Here is a 19,452-nt window from a genome sequence, read left to right as displayed (position 1 = left end):
AAGCATCTTTGTCTAGCCTTGCCCAGAGTGGTGGTGGAGGAGGATGGGAAATCCAAAAGTACTCCAGACAGAACTGAACTTTAACCTTCCATTAAGGGAGTGGATAATTTTTTAAAATACAAAATTGGTTGCAACATTAAGTCTTCTTAAGAATCCATACTCAGTTACTAGTATAATGGTATTCTAATACTGTAACATAATACTTATGTCCGTCCCCCCCCATCCTACCTCGATAGGGAATTTCCCAAAATTCTTCTACACAAAAAGCCCCTACTATTTATGTTCTTTGAAACTAAAAAGAGGGTTTGCCAAAATTGTACTATTTTGCTTATCCACGCTTGTATTTCAGTATTAACTAAAGCATCATTTGCTTTTTATCATACTCAAATTCTCACTGCTAGGCAGATAAGGAACATTACTGAGGAGCACATTTTTCTAGCAAGGGTCTCAAAAAATTGCTCTGACCCTGTGGCTAGGGCATCCAACTTGGGGTCAGGGGAGTTGAGTTCCATTTCTAGCTCAGTGTCTGCCCTGCAGTGACCTTAAAAAAAAAAAAAAAAAAATATATCACTCCTTGACTGTGCTTCCATTTCCTTATCCTCCCTTTTATAGAGAGGGGAAACTCACCTCCTTTGTAAAAATGTTTTAATACCAAGGAAGAGTATTTTATGACTAGGTTTTTGGGGTGGTGTTTTTTTAATATAATAATGAATACAGCATAAGTATTTCCTTAAAAAAAATCTTTGAAGATTATTTTAGCCTTTCAAAATCTGAAGTAAGGGGACAAATTTTACCTTGTAGTGCATAAGCCATGGTGCTTACACGCTTCACCATGTTCTGTTTGTCTTGTGGTGTGATTTTACTGGTCGCGACCAATTTGTCACTTTCCTTCACTTTTTCTATTACTCCCTGTTAAAATAAAAATGCAACTGCTGTGAAGTTCACATTAGTCAAAAAAACCACACACGTGATGCTAGGAGGGAGCATAAGCGTGTTTGTCATGTAAAGACAGACTCTGCTTTCCAATATATTTTTTCCCCTCAAAATGGATTGTTTCATGTTTAATTATACCAACAGCTGACAGGGGGTGACATGAGCACAGACTGGTTTTGAAGCAGACAGCACAAACACACTAGAAGTAGTTTTGATACAGAGTTGAAAAGGCAAAGCTTAAGAAAAGAGAATTGTAAGAGGAAGACATCCGAATGCCTCAAACTTTCAAATGCTTTTAGGACCTATAATTTGTGTTCTACAGCATTTGTTAAAAGGCCTGTGAAATTCAAACTATTTCAAGAAACATCTCTCAAGAGGACCATTTACCATGATATTTACATAGCCCTTGACTTTGATAAAAATAGAGGTCGAGTTTCACATCACAACATTTTTAAGTTTGTTATAATTTTCCGTGTATAGAATCTAATCATTGGAGGGTTGTCTTAAATTTGCATCCCCTCCCCACTGCTGTGGCAGGGCACAGAGCAGCAAGGGAGGGTGGCAGGGGAGTCTAGAGGCCTAGCCCCTCTCTCAGTGCCTGCCCCCTTTCCCTCTGAACCCAATCATTACCACCCTCCTCCTGCCTGCCCCCCACCCCCAGTGCATGCCACTTACCTTCTGCCTCTGGCCAGCACCAAGCTCACTCCAGGCCAGAGCAGAGAGCACATGATTTTGCCTGTCCCAACCCAGCCATGCCAAAGCTGCTAACACTGCACTGTACCCTGGGCCAGAGGGTGATCAGGGGTCGGGGGGGGGGGGGGGGGGGGAATGGCAAGACACAGTGGGGGGGGAGGGAGGAGGCCATTAGGGGGGCAGCAGCTGTACCTCTGCCCTCACCTTTTACTCAAATCCAAGATGAGGGGCACCACACACCCTGCTGTTAAAATGGGAAACATCCCTTGTCTTGGTTTTGAGTAAATTGGGTAATAGCCATTTTTCTAAGCTAAAAAATATTAAATTCTCCCCATCATAGGAGGATCGCATATTTAAAATATTTTCTTGCCATTTTCATGCAAAACTCCCAATATTACTGACAACATATATGTTTAGTAAAATTTTATTTCTGACTGAAGGAAAATGTACTGATTCTACACCCCTACCCTAATATCCCCTCAACTTCCTTTATTAAAAAAAAAAAGTACCTTGTGAGCTCCTATAATGTCAGGAAAGCAACCAAGAAACCCTTTGTATTCATGATTTGTTTCCATCAGAAAATGGAGATCCTTCCTTGGCTAATAGAGGAAATACAGCATGTGTTAACAAAGAATCATACATTACCATCACAATTTAATATAAATTTGTGTGTATTGAATAAAAGTTGGTTTGTAAGGAGAATGTCACATATAGAAAAAAATGAAAAAGTTTCAACAATGTTTTTTCTATTTAAAAGCAAGTTATTGCTCAAAGGAAAGGTTGCTAGTTTAAGGCAACAAAAAAGTAAGAGTTTGTTGATTTAAAAAAAAAATACCATTAACATCACATTTTTATTGAAAATATTTATGTTAGGTGTTAAGGTGAAGATCTTTCCATTTTAGATATGCAAGAATATCAGGGAACATAAGTACAGGTTTCTAATCAAATCTAGAGAGATCATCAAGATAACACATTAATACCACATTAAATGCTTTTGGCTTTGCTTTGTATTCACTATTGCAGCTTTTTATTTCCACGTCTCACTGAGAGGTTTTCAACCCCTGCAGTGACACAAGCAGCAGTCTAATTTTTTGTTGCTCCTAAAGTAACGCAAAGGGTGATTTTTGTTTTGCAGATGCACACCAAGCATGCAACACATCTGACCAGCTACTCACTACAAAAAGGTCAGGTTTTTAGAAAATGGCTATTTTCTAATACAAGACATTTGGAAAAAAGACAAGGTTCTTTGGGTAAACGCGATGTCTTCTGTAAGATGCACTGCAGTCTAGAAACCAAATATAATAGTCATCAGGTGCTAGCTAAACAAAGCTAAATTTAAGCTTGAGCAATGACATTTTCAGTGGGAGACAGTGGACAGTGACATCAGAGAGCGATCTTTCAGAGAATTCGGAAAGCTTAGTTTGATCTCTTGAAGGACAGCATGCAAACTGAGATTCAAAGGGAATTTCTTTCTATCACTATTTCTCTAGCCAATATATGGTAGGGAAGATATACCATTTAAAATGTTATTTAATGACTTATACAATTAAGAAAAACAGTTATTGCAAACTACTTATGTACATAAAATGTTAAATAATTCCACAAGAAAAAAAAAATCAGAAGGGAATAAAAGTAAGTAAATTAATTATAAGTTGACAGAGTATGCAGATCAATCCATGATACTATATTAGATTATTTATACCTGTTCTGCCACAAGATTGGCAATTTCTTCATATGTTTTTCCTGCTTCTGTTATTGCTTCATTGAGATCAGATTCTCCTAAACATAAAATATGAAGTATTCAGATTAAATTTAAGTCATTAAGCTGATGAATCGAAAGCATTAACCAATTTAAAGTTTCATTGTTCTAAAATAATAAAAACCTGTGTGTTGTAACTGGTTATTTATAAATAGCTAATAGAAAAGAAAAAAGGTAAAAGCATTACTGAATTCTGCTATACAACTCAGATAAAGGGAAGCCTTCAAATAACTTGTATAAGTGAATGCCTGTAGGATTAAACACTGTTCTATATCACAGATAAGTAGCTACAATATCCAGTACTTTAATATTTTTATTAACTCAAACACATTTTAAAAGTAATTACTGCCCTTAAAAAGGAAAGATCAGGATTGTCAGAGGACTGGTTAAGGCAAGCTTACAGGAACAGGGAAAGATCTAAAGACAGGGAAGATTTAAAGCCAGGAGATTTTTTTTAATGTGCATGTTATACTTTATGAATAATAACTTTTGATAGTCTTGATTACCAGTAGTGCAAACCCCAAACATTCCAAGTCATAAAAGTTATACTCACCCTCAAAAACTCACTACAACACACTGGATTGTTTTATGCTTTGTCATCTGATTTCTAAGCATTTAGGGAACACTTTAGTTGTAGGAAACTACTTTAAAAAATGTAAAACGAGCTTCTCGCAAGTCACATGCCTCCAGGAGTCAAGGTTTTAAGAGGAAAAAAAAAAAATGAGATGCTGCGAGAGCTGGTAACAGTGAACTACTAGCATTGTAGCACTAGACGCTAGGGTCTACACACGTTTACATACATGCTCCAGGAGGCGGGTGGGAGGAGGGCTTTAATTAGAGTGACTCTGAGAGCTGTTCTAATTAAAGTGCCTGGAGCATCACGTGCATCAGTGTCCTTGTGCAGAAAAACGGTGGCAGGGGCGCTTTAACTAAAGATTGTTCAATGAGCTTAGTTACAGCACCCCCACTACCACTTTTCAGTGCAGGGACACTGATATGCATGAAGCTGGAGTCTGATGGAACGTAGTGTAATTACCACGCTCTAGCAGACTCTATTAAATCGAGTCTGCTCCGACGCACTGTAATTCCAGCATTCAATGCATATGCATAGGCGCCCTATAGCACTATGTTGTACACTGATGCAGAAAGTTGTAATCATGGAATTCTCTTCTTTAGACATTTTAGGTTTGTTCCTGAAAAATGCTCACCAGTTTTTCATCCTGGAACTAGCTTGTTCAGGTTTATGACCAGTTGGAGAAATGATTTTCTGGACCATGACATGGTAGGCTTCAAGTACTGGAAAAGGAAGGAAACTGGGACAGGGTGCATTTCCGATTAAAAGAACTTAACTGTTTTTCGTCCCCACAGAAGACCCTTGACAATATTGTTATAGGTATGATTAAGTCAATAGGCTTGTGTCTTCACAGATTTTATAATCTTAATCTTCTGAAGAGCCTATTTACTTGCTATCAGTCAAATTATTATGTATTTCAAGGAGTTTAATATCTGGCAACTGAAGAAATCTGTGTATAAATGATAACCAATTTAAAATTGAACAGTTACCGTTTCTCATTTGTGAGCTGCTCTGTGCCTGGGACAAAGGCTATGTCCAATGTGTGTGAACGTTTGGTCCCCTGGGGACATCTAGCACCAGTGCACCTTGCATCACCACTAGCTGTCCCCTGTGCCATGTGCACACTGGTGCACAGCAAGTTACCCCAGGTGGGGTAGGAGAGGCTGGGGTCAAGACTGGGCTGGCACCAGTGGCCTTAACTGGGGGCCTCCCAGGGCTGCAGTAGCAGTGATGCTGCCACACAGAGCCTGGCTGGCAGCAGAGTGTGGTTCCAGCCATCCAGACTCCAGCTTGAGGTGGTGCACACTGCTGCCATGTGCGCCGCACCACTTTTTTTCTCCACAGGATATCCAGGGGTCCAAAAAGCCCCCATGGTGCTCCCTCACAGTATGGAGAACAATGAAACATGCAGTATGTGGCGCTGCAGACCTGTCTGCGGCGCCACATACCACACAGGCACGTTCATCTGGATGCGGTCAAAGAGATTTAAAAAAGTATACTGAAATCAGGGTACATCCTAAAGAAAATAGGAATGTGACAGAGTAATTTTATTGCATTTCACTGTCAACGTGCAGACTTTTTCCAACTTCAAAAAACTGAAGAGCTCCTAGATACACTGCCAGAGTCAGAAGCAGAATAACATCTGAATGTCAACATTCAGCATGATGCTTTAAAAAAGTCCTTTTTTCTCCTAATTTTGAAGTCATTTACTACCGTATTTTCTGCCTGCCTGGTAATGGAATGAAAGTCTTTATAATGGTTTTCTTCACAAGTTAAAAGAAAAAGCCACACACAACCCACAAACAACAACAAAATGCCTTGTTAATTCAGAAATACTCTCAGATATTGAAACCATTTCTCTATGGTTCAGGAGGGAAATTTCCTTTCTTTCCCTTAAGAATTTTAGTTTTCCAGGGACAGTCACTTGACTTTAAACAACTCACTATGGGACAAGATGGGGAACTGATGAATTAGAATAGGAAGTCTGCTACCGTGGAAAAATCTAGTACAAGACAACCAATTTCCAGAATGCCCACAGTGCGTCTTCCCATTTTATCAGAGACAGGAGCTAATTCTCTGCCAGTCCAGCACCTTCATGGACCGGAGCACACCAGATCTACAGGGCAGAGATGCACCATCCCAGCCCACTCCCTCACTGAGGAATCAGGCTGTAAAAGAAGGACAGCACAAGTGTGGTCAGAAGAGAATTATCTGTACCATAACCATCATCCACATCAATGCAGGCAGTTGAGGGTGAAGGGAGCAAGGAGGCACGTGACAAACTGATGCAGGTGTTGCTCCCAGTGACAGGATGGTATACACAAGCAACAATAAGTATTTCTTTTTTTCATTTTTTGGGCAAAATTACATAAAATAAAGCAAAATGTAGAGAACATCCTCAGCAGTAAGCCGCATTCTACTTTTCTACAGAGCATATGTAGGCTTCCCTTGAAAGAGTGGGCACTAGAGAGAGAGAAAATGTATACAACACCACCCCGCCTTTGTTAAGTTAAACACAGTGAAGAGCCAACTACCAACAGAAAGTACTAGGCAGATGTTTGTACAGGTATTTAAGTCCATACTGATAGGACAGTATTCACATTTGATATAAAAATTTGATGTCAGATTAGGGGTTGCACCATGTAGTTGAGGATGAGCTCCAATAGGGACTCGTAGTTCAGCATAGTGAGACAGCCTGAGGAGCTGCCCATGTGGTTTCATAGGATCCCATCAGCTGTACACATTTATTTTACTTTGTGTCCTCAGGCTCCAGTGAACACAGCATTAAACTTTGTTCTCAGTCTACCTCTCATTCAAGGAGGTGGTGGACAGGCTAAAAACATCTAGGATGTTTTGCTGGTAAGGTGCAACGTATGTTCTTCCCCCAGGCAGATTCACCCCCATAGATCTGAGTTTTCAGTCTGAGGTTTATTTTGATAAAGGCTATGTCCAAGGATTGCCCATGATCATGACATGCATGGCAAGGCATTCTGTGAACACCCAGCATCTACCCTTGAGGACATTCAACTCTTATCCCTATCATTGTGACAAAGATGAGGGAAGATTTAGTGGTGGAGGAGGGAATTTTGAGGCAGTTCACTGAGGAGTTATTAGCAGTCCAACAGGAGATTCAGAAGTACAGTTATTTGTTACCTTTAAAAAAACAGGTAACTGGGTATATTAAGAAGGAGAAGGAGTTCTCAAGTGGCCTAAGCACTAATTTGAAATGAGCATATGTAATTTAAGCGGCAATTTGTAAAGTCAGTGCAAATAAGGGAGTATGTAAGAATCAGTGTTGCACTGTTATTAACTATCTTTTACCAAATATTTGTAGCACGGGTAGTCAGTCTTCTAAAGTTTACTCTCTCTGGAAGGCAGACCCTGATAATGAATTACATTTGCCACTTACAACTGCTTACAAGTTGCTAACCATTTTCTATAGACACATGGATCCTGACAACCCTAAAATTGGAACAGTAGAGTCTTCTGTCAAGGACATTACAAATTTTCAAGGCAGGTTTCATCAGGATAATGGATGCAGAAAAAGGCAGCTCTTATTTAGCCTGAGTTTCAGGTGGCAAGATAAGTGCTGTGACTAATAACTACAGGTTAGCAGCATCCAACATAAAACTAGTCACCTTTTGGCCTAGTTTATTTGGTGCCAGTTGCCAGGATGTGTATGATCACGAGGGAGCTTTTATTCAAGGATTTCCTTGAAGATAGGAGACATGACCAGCAAACTCAGGTATATTGCCAGCCTCCACAGCCATTCAGATTTTCCAGGTGTAGATAGGAGCTTGCTCCACTTTTTTTTTTTTTGGCAATGTCAAAAGACAAGACTTTTTAAGGTTTCTGGTACTCCCTATACATCTGACAAGGAACAGCATCTCCAGGAATACTCTGGGACCGCTTGGACAGAAGTTTGGGTGTTTAACGGAGAGATTCTTGAAGTGGATCAGGGAGTTTGTAAGACCATAACTTTTTCAAAAAAATATCTGGAATAAGTGTGTCCACTAAAAGCTAGAAGGTGTTCTCTCTGGCCCCTGAAGACCTCCTGTACATGCTTGGAACTAACAGTTAATTGACAAGGATTTCCTTCTCTAGTACTTAATCTAGTAAATTTGAGCACACAATCCTTCAGGACTGGCATAGTCATGGTGGGCATGAGTTTCTGGACATTATAGGCTAAAAGCTACTAGAAATCAGACTGTAAGATGTCCTTTCTGTAGTGTGAATACAGGCTATCAGAGAAAGCAGGTGGTGTGGACTAACATTGGTTTACCATTTTCAGTGGGCGAGAGTGAAGAGACAACTGTCTGGACTTGCGGACACACAATGGTGCTCCAAGTTCGAAAGCAGGAGGCTAGTTCAGAAGGTTATAAGCAGAACCAAAACTATCCTCATTATTTTGACAACAGTAACAGAATGTAGGACCACCTCATGACTTACTTGCATTACTTAGTGGACATTTCACACTGCACTTAGCAGGCTGGTAGTCCATTTAGGGGAAAAAGTATTTGTACCAGGCTTCATTTGAAATCAAACTTTTGGTAGAATTTAGGGTAGACTGTAGGAATGAGGCCCTGAACCATAAAATGGGCCAACACCAAATTTACTTGAGTAGAGAACTTTAGAAGGACAGGTGGCCTACATATTTAAATTGAGTTCTCTACTAAGTTTTCCCTTATCTTTAGTCAACAGTGAGCCAAATCATGTATTGAGTGGTAGGGCAATGCAATCATTATCCTTTAATTGCATGGTAAGAAGCCATTTAACCCCACACTAAGCTCCAATTAAAGCTTGGTTGTTAGGGAGGGAAGGAGGCAAAACCACACCAAGGAGGAGTCAACACCCTCTTTCTAATATTAGAAAGTGAATACATTTGCAGGCGGTGGCTTTATATCCATTCATGTGTCTGTCTTGATTTTTCTGCAGGGCCAGCTCCATAACTTGATCTCATGTGGTGGCTGCTAACAGTGGGCAAAGCACCACAATCTGTAGTGATGAAGTTGTGCATGTTGATTGCTTTAAGTAACTTTTCTCTTTTTCTGGGAACCGGGCTATGAAGCAGAGAATCTCATATTTCTTAATTAAAAAAAAAAAAGTCTATTGTGCTAAGTGTATTTACAAGTGAAATATATGGGAGCAAGGACACAGGATCTCCACTAGAAGGAAGCTATTTCTTTTAGCAAGATACGAGGGTGCAACCATGTCCAACTAGGAGAGCAAAGGGGGATAGCTCTGCCTAGTTGCTATTTACCATGGTCTATTTTTCGTACCATTTGAAGATGTTGGAAATCAAATTGCAGGTTTCCTTTATAAGGTTGATCTGCAAGTTTGCATCCTAGCTTTCTAAGCCACATTGTTTTCAATTAACCCTGGTAAAAGAATATGCATGATATAGTTACCGAAGTCAAATGTCAGTCCCTTCCCAAGAATTCTTGCTACTGGCTTTGTTTGGGTCCAAAAAGGATTTGTATGCTTCTAACCCTATACACAGCCCAAGGCTGCATTGTAATTTTTCTCTTCTTGCATCTCATACCAAATTCCAGGTTTTTAGACAGATCTCTTAAGAAGTATGATTGTTACTTATTTAAAAGTATGATACACAAAGAAAAAACCTAAACCATGGGAACATCAATACAGAAAAAAAAAAAAAAAAGCTACCACACAAGCTTATAGGAAGATACAATGCAAGGGACCAATTAGCTGCAAGCAAATTATAAATCCCAGCTGGAATAATATTACTAACAATTCAGCAAGTATGAAACATCAGTCAATAAAAAGAATGGAGAAAAAAAGAACAGAAATTCTTTGAAAAGAAGTTCAGTGGGAAAATGTTCAAGGTATTAAAACATTCAGGTTCATTTTGAGATGAAACAAACAAACAAGGAACAAACAGGTCTTTTGCCATACTGATGAATCTTTTCTATAAATCTTTGCTTAAGAAAACACTAGAAAAGTTAGTGGCCAATAATCCTGTTCAGCTCCCTTGAAAAGTGGGTGATACAGCATTGTGCTAACGTTCCAATAGGGGTATATTAAAAATACAGAGATTTGACTACTGATGTCTTTAAGATGATAATCAATGTATGCATAAACAAGTAAATCTTGACCATGATAGCCAGCCTATTAGAAACACAGTAAAATGAAATTTAATTTGGTCTCAAATACTGACTTTTCAGGATAAACTACGAAAACCCACAAAAAGAAAACTTTCCAATTAATTCTTTCATGCATATTCCCTTCTTTCTCATTCCCATGTTTAGATGTGACAAATTCCATTTACAGATAGCTAGATAGGGCTCTTAAAATAATATCCTGAAATCAGGGAAACAGGGATCGGTAATGAACAACGTTTTAAAAATGTCACTGCATTTTTCTGACAGGACAGGTTTTTACATCCATTCACTTTTAATGTGCCATACAAGTATGGGTCATCCCAGAAATGCTCCAATAGGCTATAAGGTCAATAACCAGGTTATATATTAAATATTAAATCAGATTTCTGCCATAAAATACTTCACACTGAAAAAAGTAATTAAAATATATCAGTCTGAAGTCTCGTTTCCATGCTTTACATTACATAATGCACCATTTGAAATGAGGGATAGGTACTCTCTCAGAAATTAACCAAAAGGTTTAAAATGTCTTTTTAATTAAGAGCCCAAAATGATAATAAATAATAGTCTTTTCTATATTTAAGAGTTCTTTAAACATTTTATAACACCAAAGCAAAGTGCAAATGAAGGTAAAAATACCTTGATAGCCACTGGTGCTGAAAACCAGTGCCAGGCTCTGCAAGGCTTTTCCTATCTTCTGATATTCCTTAGGTAATGCTGAACAAAGGGAAAAAAGTAAATAAATAAAAGCTGCTCTAAGCTTCAGCATAAGTGTAACATTCCCAATACATGATAACCATTCAAATCAAACATTTTTGGGGAAAAAAACCTTTTAGCATCTGCCATCTGCAAATTTATGATTATTTAGGCTGGTTTCAGCTACCAAAATAAATGGTAACTATTTTAATATTTTTATCTTGCTGAGTTTTTAGTTAGTTTAGAAATGTTTCAGGTCTATCCACTAACAGTAGTAGTGCACATCCAGACCTAAATACAATCAATCAAAAAGTCAAGATAACCTTAAATCATGTTGTACATATGCAATTATACTTTAAAATGTGGCAATTGTATACGACGACGCACATACATGTGTGCACAAGTGTGCACACAAAAACACACACACACATGTATGTAAAGAAAAAAATACTTGTGTCTATTGTGTCTTGGACTAATGTCTGTATTGCACATTTCCATAATTTTTTAAAGCTTTTAATCACCCTAGCCCCATCAGGGTTTTTACATTTAAACTCTGAAAGTAGAAAATAATCAAAATATTCTGGGAAAACAAGCTATGAGGCAAATAAAGTGTGCTTGCATCTGATTATACAGTTTGGTGACAGTATATAAAGCTCATCAAATATTCATGCAGAAATTACCTCTTTATAATCAAGTTAAAAGCTGAGGTTTATTGTGGAAATTAAGTTTTGAACTGTACACATAATTCATGCGCTAGACCCACACACTTGAAGTATTTTTTACAAATAATTGCAAAGAGGACAGAAGTGGATTTGTTTTTCATTTTTAAACATCTGCACTTGGGGAATGTATTGTCTGGGCAGAAGAGAAACCAAGTGGTTGCTTTGGTAATTTGCAGACAGTCCTGGGAAGAAGCCTTGTCTTCTGCCATCACACAATGAGTTTCTTAGCATCCTCAAGTTAACTTCTTTGGTAAAGTCCTTGCCAACAAATTATTTATTTAATGCATTCTGGTTTGGGTTTTATTTATAGTGATTGGTATTTCTTATGTGATGGATACTATGTCAGACACTATGCCTCTGCTGTATCCCATTAATTCAAACATATCTTCTCTTAATTTAGCACTGTAACCTCAGGGGCAGCTTCAATACAGAAAATTTCTTGTTCCTTCTTTCACTTATATTTCCAGCATTTTTAATCACTGTCAAATATTGTGAAAGTCAATACATCAAACACACACGCAAACAGAGCTCAGAAAATACATGAAAAGAAACTCCCAATTCCTGTGGTACTCAAAATCTCCAAGAGCAAATCTGCACTAAATTACACTACAAGCATACAAAAATGCCTTAATCTTAATTGCATTATTACTGCATGGTGTCACCGCAGGCAAATTTATTTGCGTATGTCCAAATATTTGGATTTTTTTTCGATTTTAGCCTCAGCCACTTGTTTTGGGGAATGGTGCAACATCTGTGTAATGTATCTGACCTTAAATTACTGATATGACCTCCCAGTATGAACAGATAGTGATTAAGTTTAACTTCAACCCAACTTCCTCAAATATTGCTCGTGGACAAGATGTCCATATAGTTAACCTTTATGGACTTTTTGGAAGAATCTGTATTATTCTATGTTATGATCAATCAAAACAAAGAGAAAGATGCAAAATTCCCTAAAGGAAAATGGATTTTCCTGACTAATGGATTTACTTGAATTTTGAGAACTGTATTCTCCACCCCATAAGCATAAAGTGCTGTATATTTGGAGATAAGAAATTGAATTCCTGTTTTGCATGAAAGAACCTTTTGCTTTAAATGCAAATCATAACTTAGCCTTAATTATAATGGAGATGTTGATCACAACTCTGTTTTATCAGACCAATGTTGCTTAGAAAAAGCCACTAAAGGGGCACAGGACAACTTCTGCCTGCTCAACACTTTCCAATGTCATTTCCCATGGAATTAAAATGACCCTAAGATGTGAGATAAAGCATTTTATTTAGGCTTAGACCTTTTCAATCTTACTGGCAAAGGGATGGTGTCCCCCTCTTTTATGTAAGAGGTGAAGAGGCATATTTGAGAGGCTGTTTTAATAACAGTAAGGATAGGACAGAAAGGTGTTTTGTTTTTTTTAAATGGAGTGATTCTTGCTTATGTATGGGTATGAAAGTCCCACGCAATCACAACTACAGAGACTGAACTTGCAGGCATTTAGATCAGAGGGGTTTTCCTGCCTAAAAGTGAAGAGTTATTAGATTAAGTTGAAATAGTAACTGACTAACACTCCATATTTGGATCAACAGGGTGGGTACCAAATGCCCTGTGGGAGTGGAAAGCCAATAAAGTCAGATAATAATTTAAAAATACAGGGAGGTTTATTCTTGGCTGATAGGTCTTTGGTATAAGGTAGGTGGGCAGTGCAGCCTGCACTAGGAGATCCTCGTTACAGTGCTGAGCTGTGGCAGTGTTTCTTTTTAGCCAAATTTTGAGTGACCAGAATTCTTGATGCTAGAAATTCCTGTGTGCTAGAAATGTAAGGCCCAAGTAGAGACAAAGGACTGGCATGAAATTTTGCACCCCAAGTTATCTGTGGAGAGTGAACCTGGACAAGAAACATAACACAATTGGGGTAAGGCATAAATAAGGATCAAGACTTTAGTCTTGGCTCCTTATTTCAGCTTTAAATCAGTTTAACTGGTACACAAGCATCTTGATCTGTGATCAGTAAAGTGTCCATCTACAGACTTGATCAACATTTTTTTTTTCTTTGCTTATATCGCCAAAACCTGGTTGAAAGACAGCTGCAACTGAGACAGATCGTCAAGCAATGACTCTGGTTGGTAGTTCAGAATAATATAAAAGATATTGGTGGATGAAGACCAATTACTTTCTGAGTTGGGGTAAGAAAGCTGTTGGCCTTTTGGGGCACTGAATACTTAACTAAATAATGTTTCAGTATAGGTTAGAATTCTCTCAGACTCTGTAAACTTAAAATGTGCTTATTTGATATACAAACAGAAAAAAACCCTCTTCCTGCAAAGGAAGGTGAATCTAAATTTGTAGAATTTCCAAGTAACACTCACGTCCTGTACAACGCTTCCAGTGTTCTTGTCCCACCGTCAGCAACTCTTTAACTCCATCATCCATGGATTTGGTGAACCTACCAACTGCATCACATTTCTGTTCTCTGTGAAGTATAAATACACTTCTATTATAGACAAAGAGTGGTTCAAGTTTACTACAGTCAGGATTTAGTAATTCTCCGTCTCATTTTTTTAAACAAATGCCCTATTTCTTAGTTTTACAATGCTCAGCTACAAGTAAAACTTCACAGAAAAAAACTGGAGGGGGAAAAATCCATCCTCCATTGATATGAATAGGTCCAGAATTTCAATCCAGGTGCTCACCCAATCCTTCACACTGTAAAATCCTGCTACTTTCCTTCCTCTGACAAATGTCTGAAATTAGACTAGCATACTTGCTACATTAAGGGCATGTCTACACAAGACGCTTTACTGTGCAGACTAATTTGCAGTGCAGTAAAATGTCACCATCTACACATACAATTAAGGTGCCATAGACTAAATTTACTGCGCTGCTGGACAGTCCAGTCAGATACAAGTGGTACCCAACAGCACGGTAACTTACTATGCTTAAACATGTGTAGATGATGACATCGGGATTAGTTTACTCCGGCTCAAATTGAGCTGTTGTATATCCAGTCACATTAGACTGCATGTGTAAATACACCCTAGAACAGGTAACAAAAGATTTAAGAAGCTAATGCATGGCATTATCTCTTTGACAACAATATTTTGTTAGAAAAGAATGCTATTCTCTGATGCCATGTGTTTTAAGTTTCATAAAAGAGGAACCTCTGAGTACTAATTATGCATTTTTTTTTCTTTTTAAAAAGTTAATCATAAATCAAAATTAGAATGCTGGGTTTTTGGTTGTAGCTGTGTTTGTCTAAGGACATAGGCAGGCAAGGTTCTTTGGGTAGATGTGATATCTTTTATTAGACCAACTGAGTAGTTGGAAAAAAGTTCCATGGCATGGGGAGTGTCTGCTGTTCTAAGACTCCAAGGAATGAGAGAAGCTAAAAGTGTGATAGGATGCCAATGAGAAGGTAAATAGGTAGAAATTCGGAAGACAAAAAGGTAAAGCAGGGAAATGGGGGGGGGGGGGGGGGGGGGGGGGAAGGAAAGCAGGGGAGAAAAAAAAAAAAGCCAAAAGGTGAGTCAGGAAGACTCTACAGCGGTAGTAACTGAAGGAATAAAAGAGGCCGTCAGTTGTGAAAAAGGAAATGGCTGGAAATTGGGAAGACAAAGGGTAGAAAAGGAGGGGAGGGGAGGGGAGGGGAGGGAAGGAAAGTGGGGGCAGGAAGAGAAAAGTATATGAGGTCAGGTCAGGCAGGTACCTCATGAATCATACCAGGCAGGCTGTAGTGGGTCATAAATCAAATGTCTATATTGAGTCCATGATTTTTGTATCTGGTAGATTTACGAAGTGAAATTCGTAGGCTAGTTTATGAAAGGTGTTTTGTAAGTTCCCTTTGAGGATTAGAACTGAGAGATCGGAGAGGGAGCGATTGTCTTGTGAGAAATGTGCCCCCACAGGTAGTTGAGTACTCTTGTCTTCGATAGATTTTCAGTGTGCATTCATTCTGCTAAGCAGTTGTTTGGTTTCTCCTACATATTTTCCATCAGGGCATTTGGTGCACTGGATGAGATGTATAACATTTCTGGAGGTGCAGGTGCAAGATCCAGGAATGGTGATGGTTCTGTTGTGGGGTGTAGTTATTGTGGGGGTGGTGAAGATGTATTGGCAGGTTTTGTATTTCTTGTCCCAGCATGGACTGGATCCATTAGGTGTGGTTTGGGTCATAGGGAGTATGCTTCTGGTAACGAGGTTAGCAAGGTTTCTGCCCTTTGTCTTCCTAATTTCCAGCTATTTCCTTTTCCACAGACAACCTCTTTTCTACCTTCAATTACTATTACTCTAGAGTCTCCTTGACTCCCTTTAGCTTTTTTCTGCCCCTTGCTTTTTGCCCACTCCCTTCCCTGCTGTACTTTTTGTTTTCCAAATTTCTACCCATTTACATTCTCACTGATATCCTGTCATACTTTTAGCATCTCTCATTCCTTGGAGTCTCAGAACAAAAGACTCCCTTATGCCTGAAGAAGGGTGATTGTGCCTGAAAGCTTGCCAAGAACTTTTTTCCAACTACTCAATTGGTCTAATAAAAGATATCACATCTACTCAAAGAACCTTGCCTAAAAATTAGAATTGCAGAAGTAGTCCAATTTCTTAAAATGGCAATACACACAAAAATAACAGCTGTATCCTACATATAAAAACTAGCTTACAGGCAGCAAATTTGATAAGAAAATGTCAAAACTAGACCAGCTCTTCAGAGAGAATATACAACTTGAATCTCATTTCTGCCTGTTTCTCAATTTAAACATTTCTTTTTTACTACCAATACATACCACTTGTACAGCACTGCAAACACTAATACACTGAGTATTTTATAGAACACTGATAGACACGTCCAAATACAACTTATTTCAAGTTCTCCCAACTATATCACATTGCATCTAGTATCCCCAAAAATCACTATGAAGTGTGCATCATCTCAACCTCCAACTATCAGTAAAACGAAGCAATTTGGTCAAGGCAGTGTATCTGTCAGAGACATAGCTGAGGCTAGCATTCAAAATGGAAATAGAAATAGCTGAGGTTAGATCATAGGTCTTTGTTTGGAGTACTGAAAGCAATGCTTGGGTTTACTGATTTCAACGTAGGGAGGGGTGGAAAAAAAAAAGGAAGAATTTTTTGTAACAAAAGCCGAGAAAACTCCTAAGAGGCCAAGATCCTATTGTCATGCAAAATACCAAGAAACAGAGCTAATTGCTCATGCCGTGTCCCATGCAAACACAGCTTTACAGCTTCTGGTTCTAGAGATACAGTATCCATACCTAGTTTGGGCCATCTTTGCATGACTCTGCTTTGCACCCATGGGTGCTGAGAGATCTCTGAAGGGTGCCTCAAGGTGTGGGATGATAAGTAAGGTGTGAAGAGAAAAGTGCAAGCTCAGGCTTAGTCCCTGCCTGGCTGTTTTTCTGCCCCCACTGCCCAGTCCCTACATAAGGAAGTAAAGATTCTAATAAATCAGTTAGGAATTGATTGCCACCCAATTTCAAGAACTAGAGTTATGGAGGGACACCAAGTCTAAAAATGCTGAGGTATGGGCAGGTGGGTAAATGTAGGGTTTGTGGAGACCAGTGGATGTGTGTGTATGGGGTATTTGTGGGATGTGTGATTGTGTGTGGAGGAGGGTGTGGCTGTGGGGAATGCGGGCAGGGTTTGAGGGTATGTGGGGTGTGCATGGGAGCACCTTGCACACTCCCCACTAAGCCAGTCAGCATCCGCCCCTGCTCTGCAATAGCCCAGAGCCTGAGCATGCTGGTGCAGCCACTTGCACCCAACTTTGGGGAAGCCTCCCTGACTTCCAGTGCCCCATGAGGGTTCACACCAGCGTGTGCTGCCCACAGTGGCTTCGGCCACACCCCCACACTGTCCCCCAGACCAGCCAGACCCTTCCTAGATGGCCCCTGGTTTCCTGGCAGCTGCAGAAGCCTCTGGAACACAAAAGCATCCACGGGACTAATCCTGCTCCTGGCAGAGCTTCCCTGCCCATCCCGGGGCAAATCGGTAAGCTGCCAGTGGGCCACCAGGCCCCTGGTTTGTAGGGCCCAGGCCTTCTCCCCCTGACTTGGCACTGCACCCTGGGGCTGGCGGGGGGGGGGGGGGGGGGGGGGGGGGGGGGCCGCTGGGCCCTTGTTGCTGAAACTTCACGGCCGCTTTTGCAGTCGAGCAACTTCTGCCACCACCAGGAGGCTGGGGGTCTCTGGGAAAGGGCCTGTTAAGCCCGGGGAGCACCCAGAGCTGCTGGGGGCAGCGGCCCAGGGAGTGCAGGGAAGTGGCGCAGAAGTTACATCATGCACCTGAGGCTTGAGGTGACAATGGCCCTGCCACAGGTGGCCCCGGCAGGCACCGTCACCTGGGTCCCTTATCTTCAGGGACCTGGCGACCCACCAGCAACTCGTTCCCAGAGAGACTGTGCGAAGAGCTGGATCAGGCCCACGGCCGCTTTTCTGCTCCGGGGGGGGGGGGGGGGGGGGGGGGGCGCGGTGCGTGTGCCTGGGAGCAAGCAAGTGCATGGGAGCCAGCAACAGCCTGGTGGTGGCCCTGGGGCCAGCACCGGCGGAGCCCAGAGCAGGGTGACAGAAGCCTGGGCTGCAGCCGGCTGGGGTCTATGGAGCCAGGCTGTACTGCGCCAACAGGGAGAGAGGGGAGCTGCCTTGCTTTGGGCCCCGCACATGCTGGCCCCAGGACACCAGCACTGGCTTCTGCTTGCTCCCAGGCCCCCACCCCAGCCCCACAGTCAGGTGGGGACCAGTGCATGCAGCCCTGACCCTATGCACTCTGTGCTCGCCTGACTGGGTGAAAGATTCCTGGCTGTTGCTGGCTCCCATGTGTCCACTCACTCCCAGCTGCCTGTCTGGACCACAGGACTCAGCAGAAGCTGGCCCAGCCCCAAAGACTGGGGCAATCACCTCCCCTACCTCCTTGTCTCCTTGCTCTTACCTGAATTTCCCACACTGGCGCAGCCACTAACTGCCCCACAGTCCCAGGCCAGAAGCCTCTACTAGGCAGGGGCTTCTGGCTCAGGGGCTGGGGCAAGGCAGGTGGGCCCCGTTGTTGCAGGGTCATGCTGTGGCTTCCTTTGGGTCCTACTGCCCCTGACAGGAGCCAGGGGCAGATGGAGTATTAATTTTAAAAAAATTTTTAGGGGCCCCACGGGCCAAACTGAATGGCCTGGCAGGCTGGATCTGGCCTGTGGGCCATATTTTGCCCACCCCTGCACTAAATGCTCAAGAATAGGCCTCATCCAAATATGGATGCAGTACACTAGTGCTATTATAAAAACCTCTCATGCAGGCTACGAATAGACATTGCATTTATCTCATTTTATCACAGGACAAAGTATGATTGTTCTGATATCCATGTCTGTTATCTCAGGATAAATCCTAAAGACTTATGAGTACTAACAGTTTATCTAGGGGCATTACAAAATGGCTATGCCAGGATTGAATCAATGGCAAAAAAGTGGCAGTTCATTCAGACACTCACTAACTCCTGATTAGAAGGGTGATGTGTGTACATGCCAATCCCAGGATATTTTTGTTCTGGGACAAAGAAGCACAACTGGCCTAGGACAACTGAAATGTCTACTCCTAGCCACAGTCACATCAATTCATTCACATACGTTTATCAATCCTAGAAAATATCACGGAAAACCCTCATGTTCTCCAGAATGTAGTAGCATGTGGAAAAAGTCAGCCATACCATATTATTCCTTCCTTTTAATTGGCATATTGTTTTAAAAGAAAGAACTGGGAAGCAAATCTGGTTAATCAACCTATAATGTGTTAAGGATAAGAAATACCAGTGACGCACAGAAAAAGTGCAGTGTGTGTGCAGTATTCATTATTAGTTACTAACATTTTAATGATTTTTTAAAAATAGATAATCTAGGATCAGTCTTTCTTCATTTGTAAAAAATCTAGTGTTGGCCCCACCCTTTAGGATGACTCACAGCTTGAA

The 19,452-nt window shown here is 40.7% G+C and overlaps 1 protein-coding gene across 6 annotated transcripts in view; it reads right to left on the bottom strand.

Moving 5' to 3' along the window:
- The window catches only part of SNX9 (sorting nexin 9), a 96,635-nt gene that overhangs the window by 11,871 nt on the left and 65,312 nt on the right, over positions 1-19,452 (bottom strand). For all 6 annotated transcript variants that reach the window (XM_059714420.1, XM_059714428.1, XM_059714441.1 and 3 more), the window contains 5 exons: positions 13,863-13,966; positions 10,721-10,798; positions 3,329-3,405; positions 2,136-2,225; positions 795-909 (listed from right to left, as the gene is read on the bottom strand). In XM_059714420.1, the coding sequence (XP_059570403.1) occupies positions 795-909; positions 2,136-2,225; positions 3,329-3,405; positions 10,721-10,798; positions 13,863-13,966 (464 nt within the window). The remainder of the gene's footprint in view (positions 1-794; positions 910-2,135; positions 2,226-3,328; positions 3,406-10,720; positions 10,799-13,862; positions 13,967-19,452) is intronic.

This window comes from Alligator mississippiensis, chromosome 1, assembly GCF_030867095.1.
Source record: "Alligator mississippiensis isolate rAllMis1 chromosome 1, rAllMis1, whole genome shotgun sequence".
Taxonomy (NCBI): domain Eukaryota; kingdom Metazoa; phylum Chordata; order Crocodylia; family Alligatoridae; genus Alligator; species Alligator mississippiensis.
Note: the sequence above shows the minus strand (reverse complement) of the source record. Positions and strands in the feature narration are given on the sequence as shown.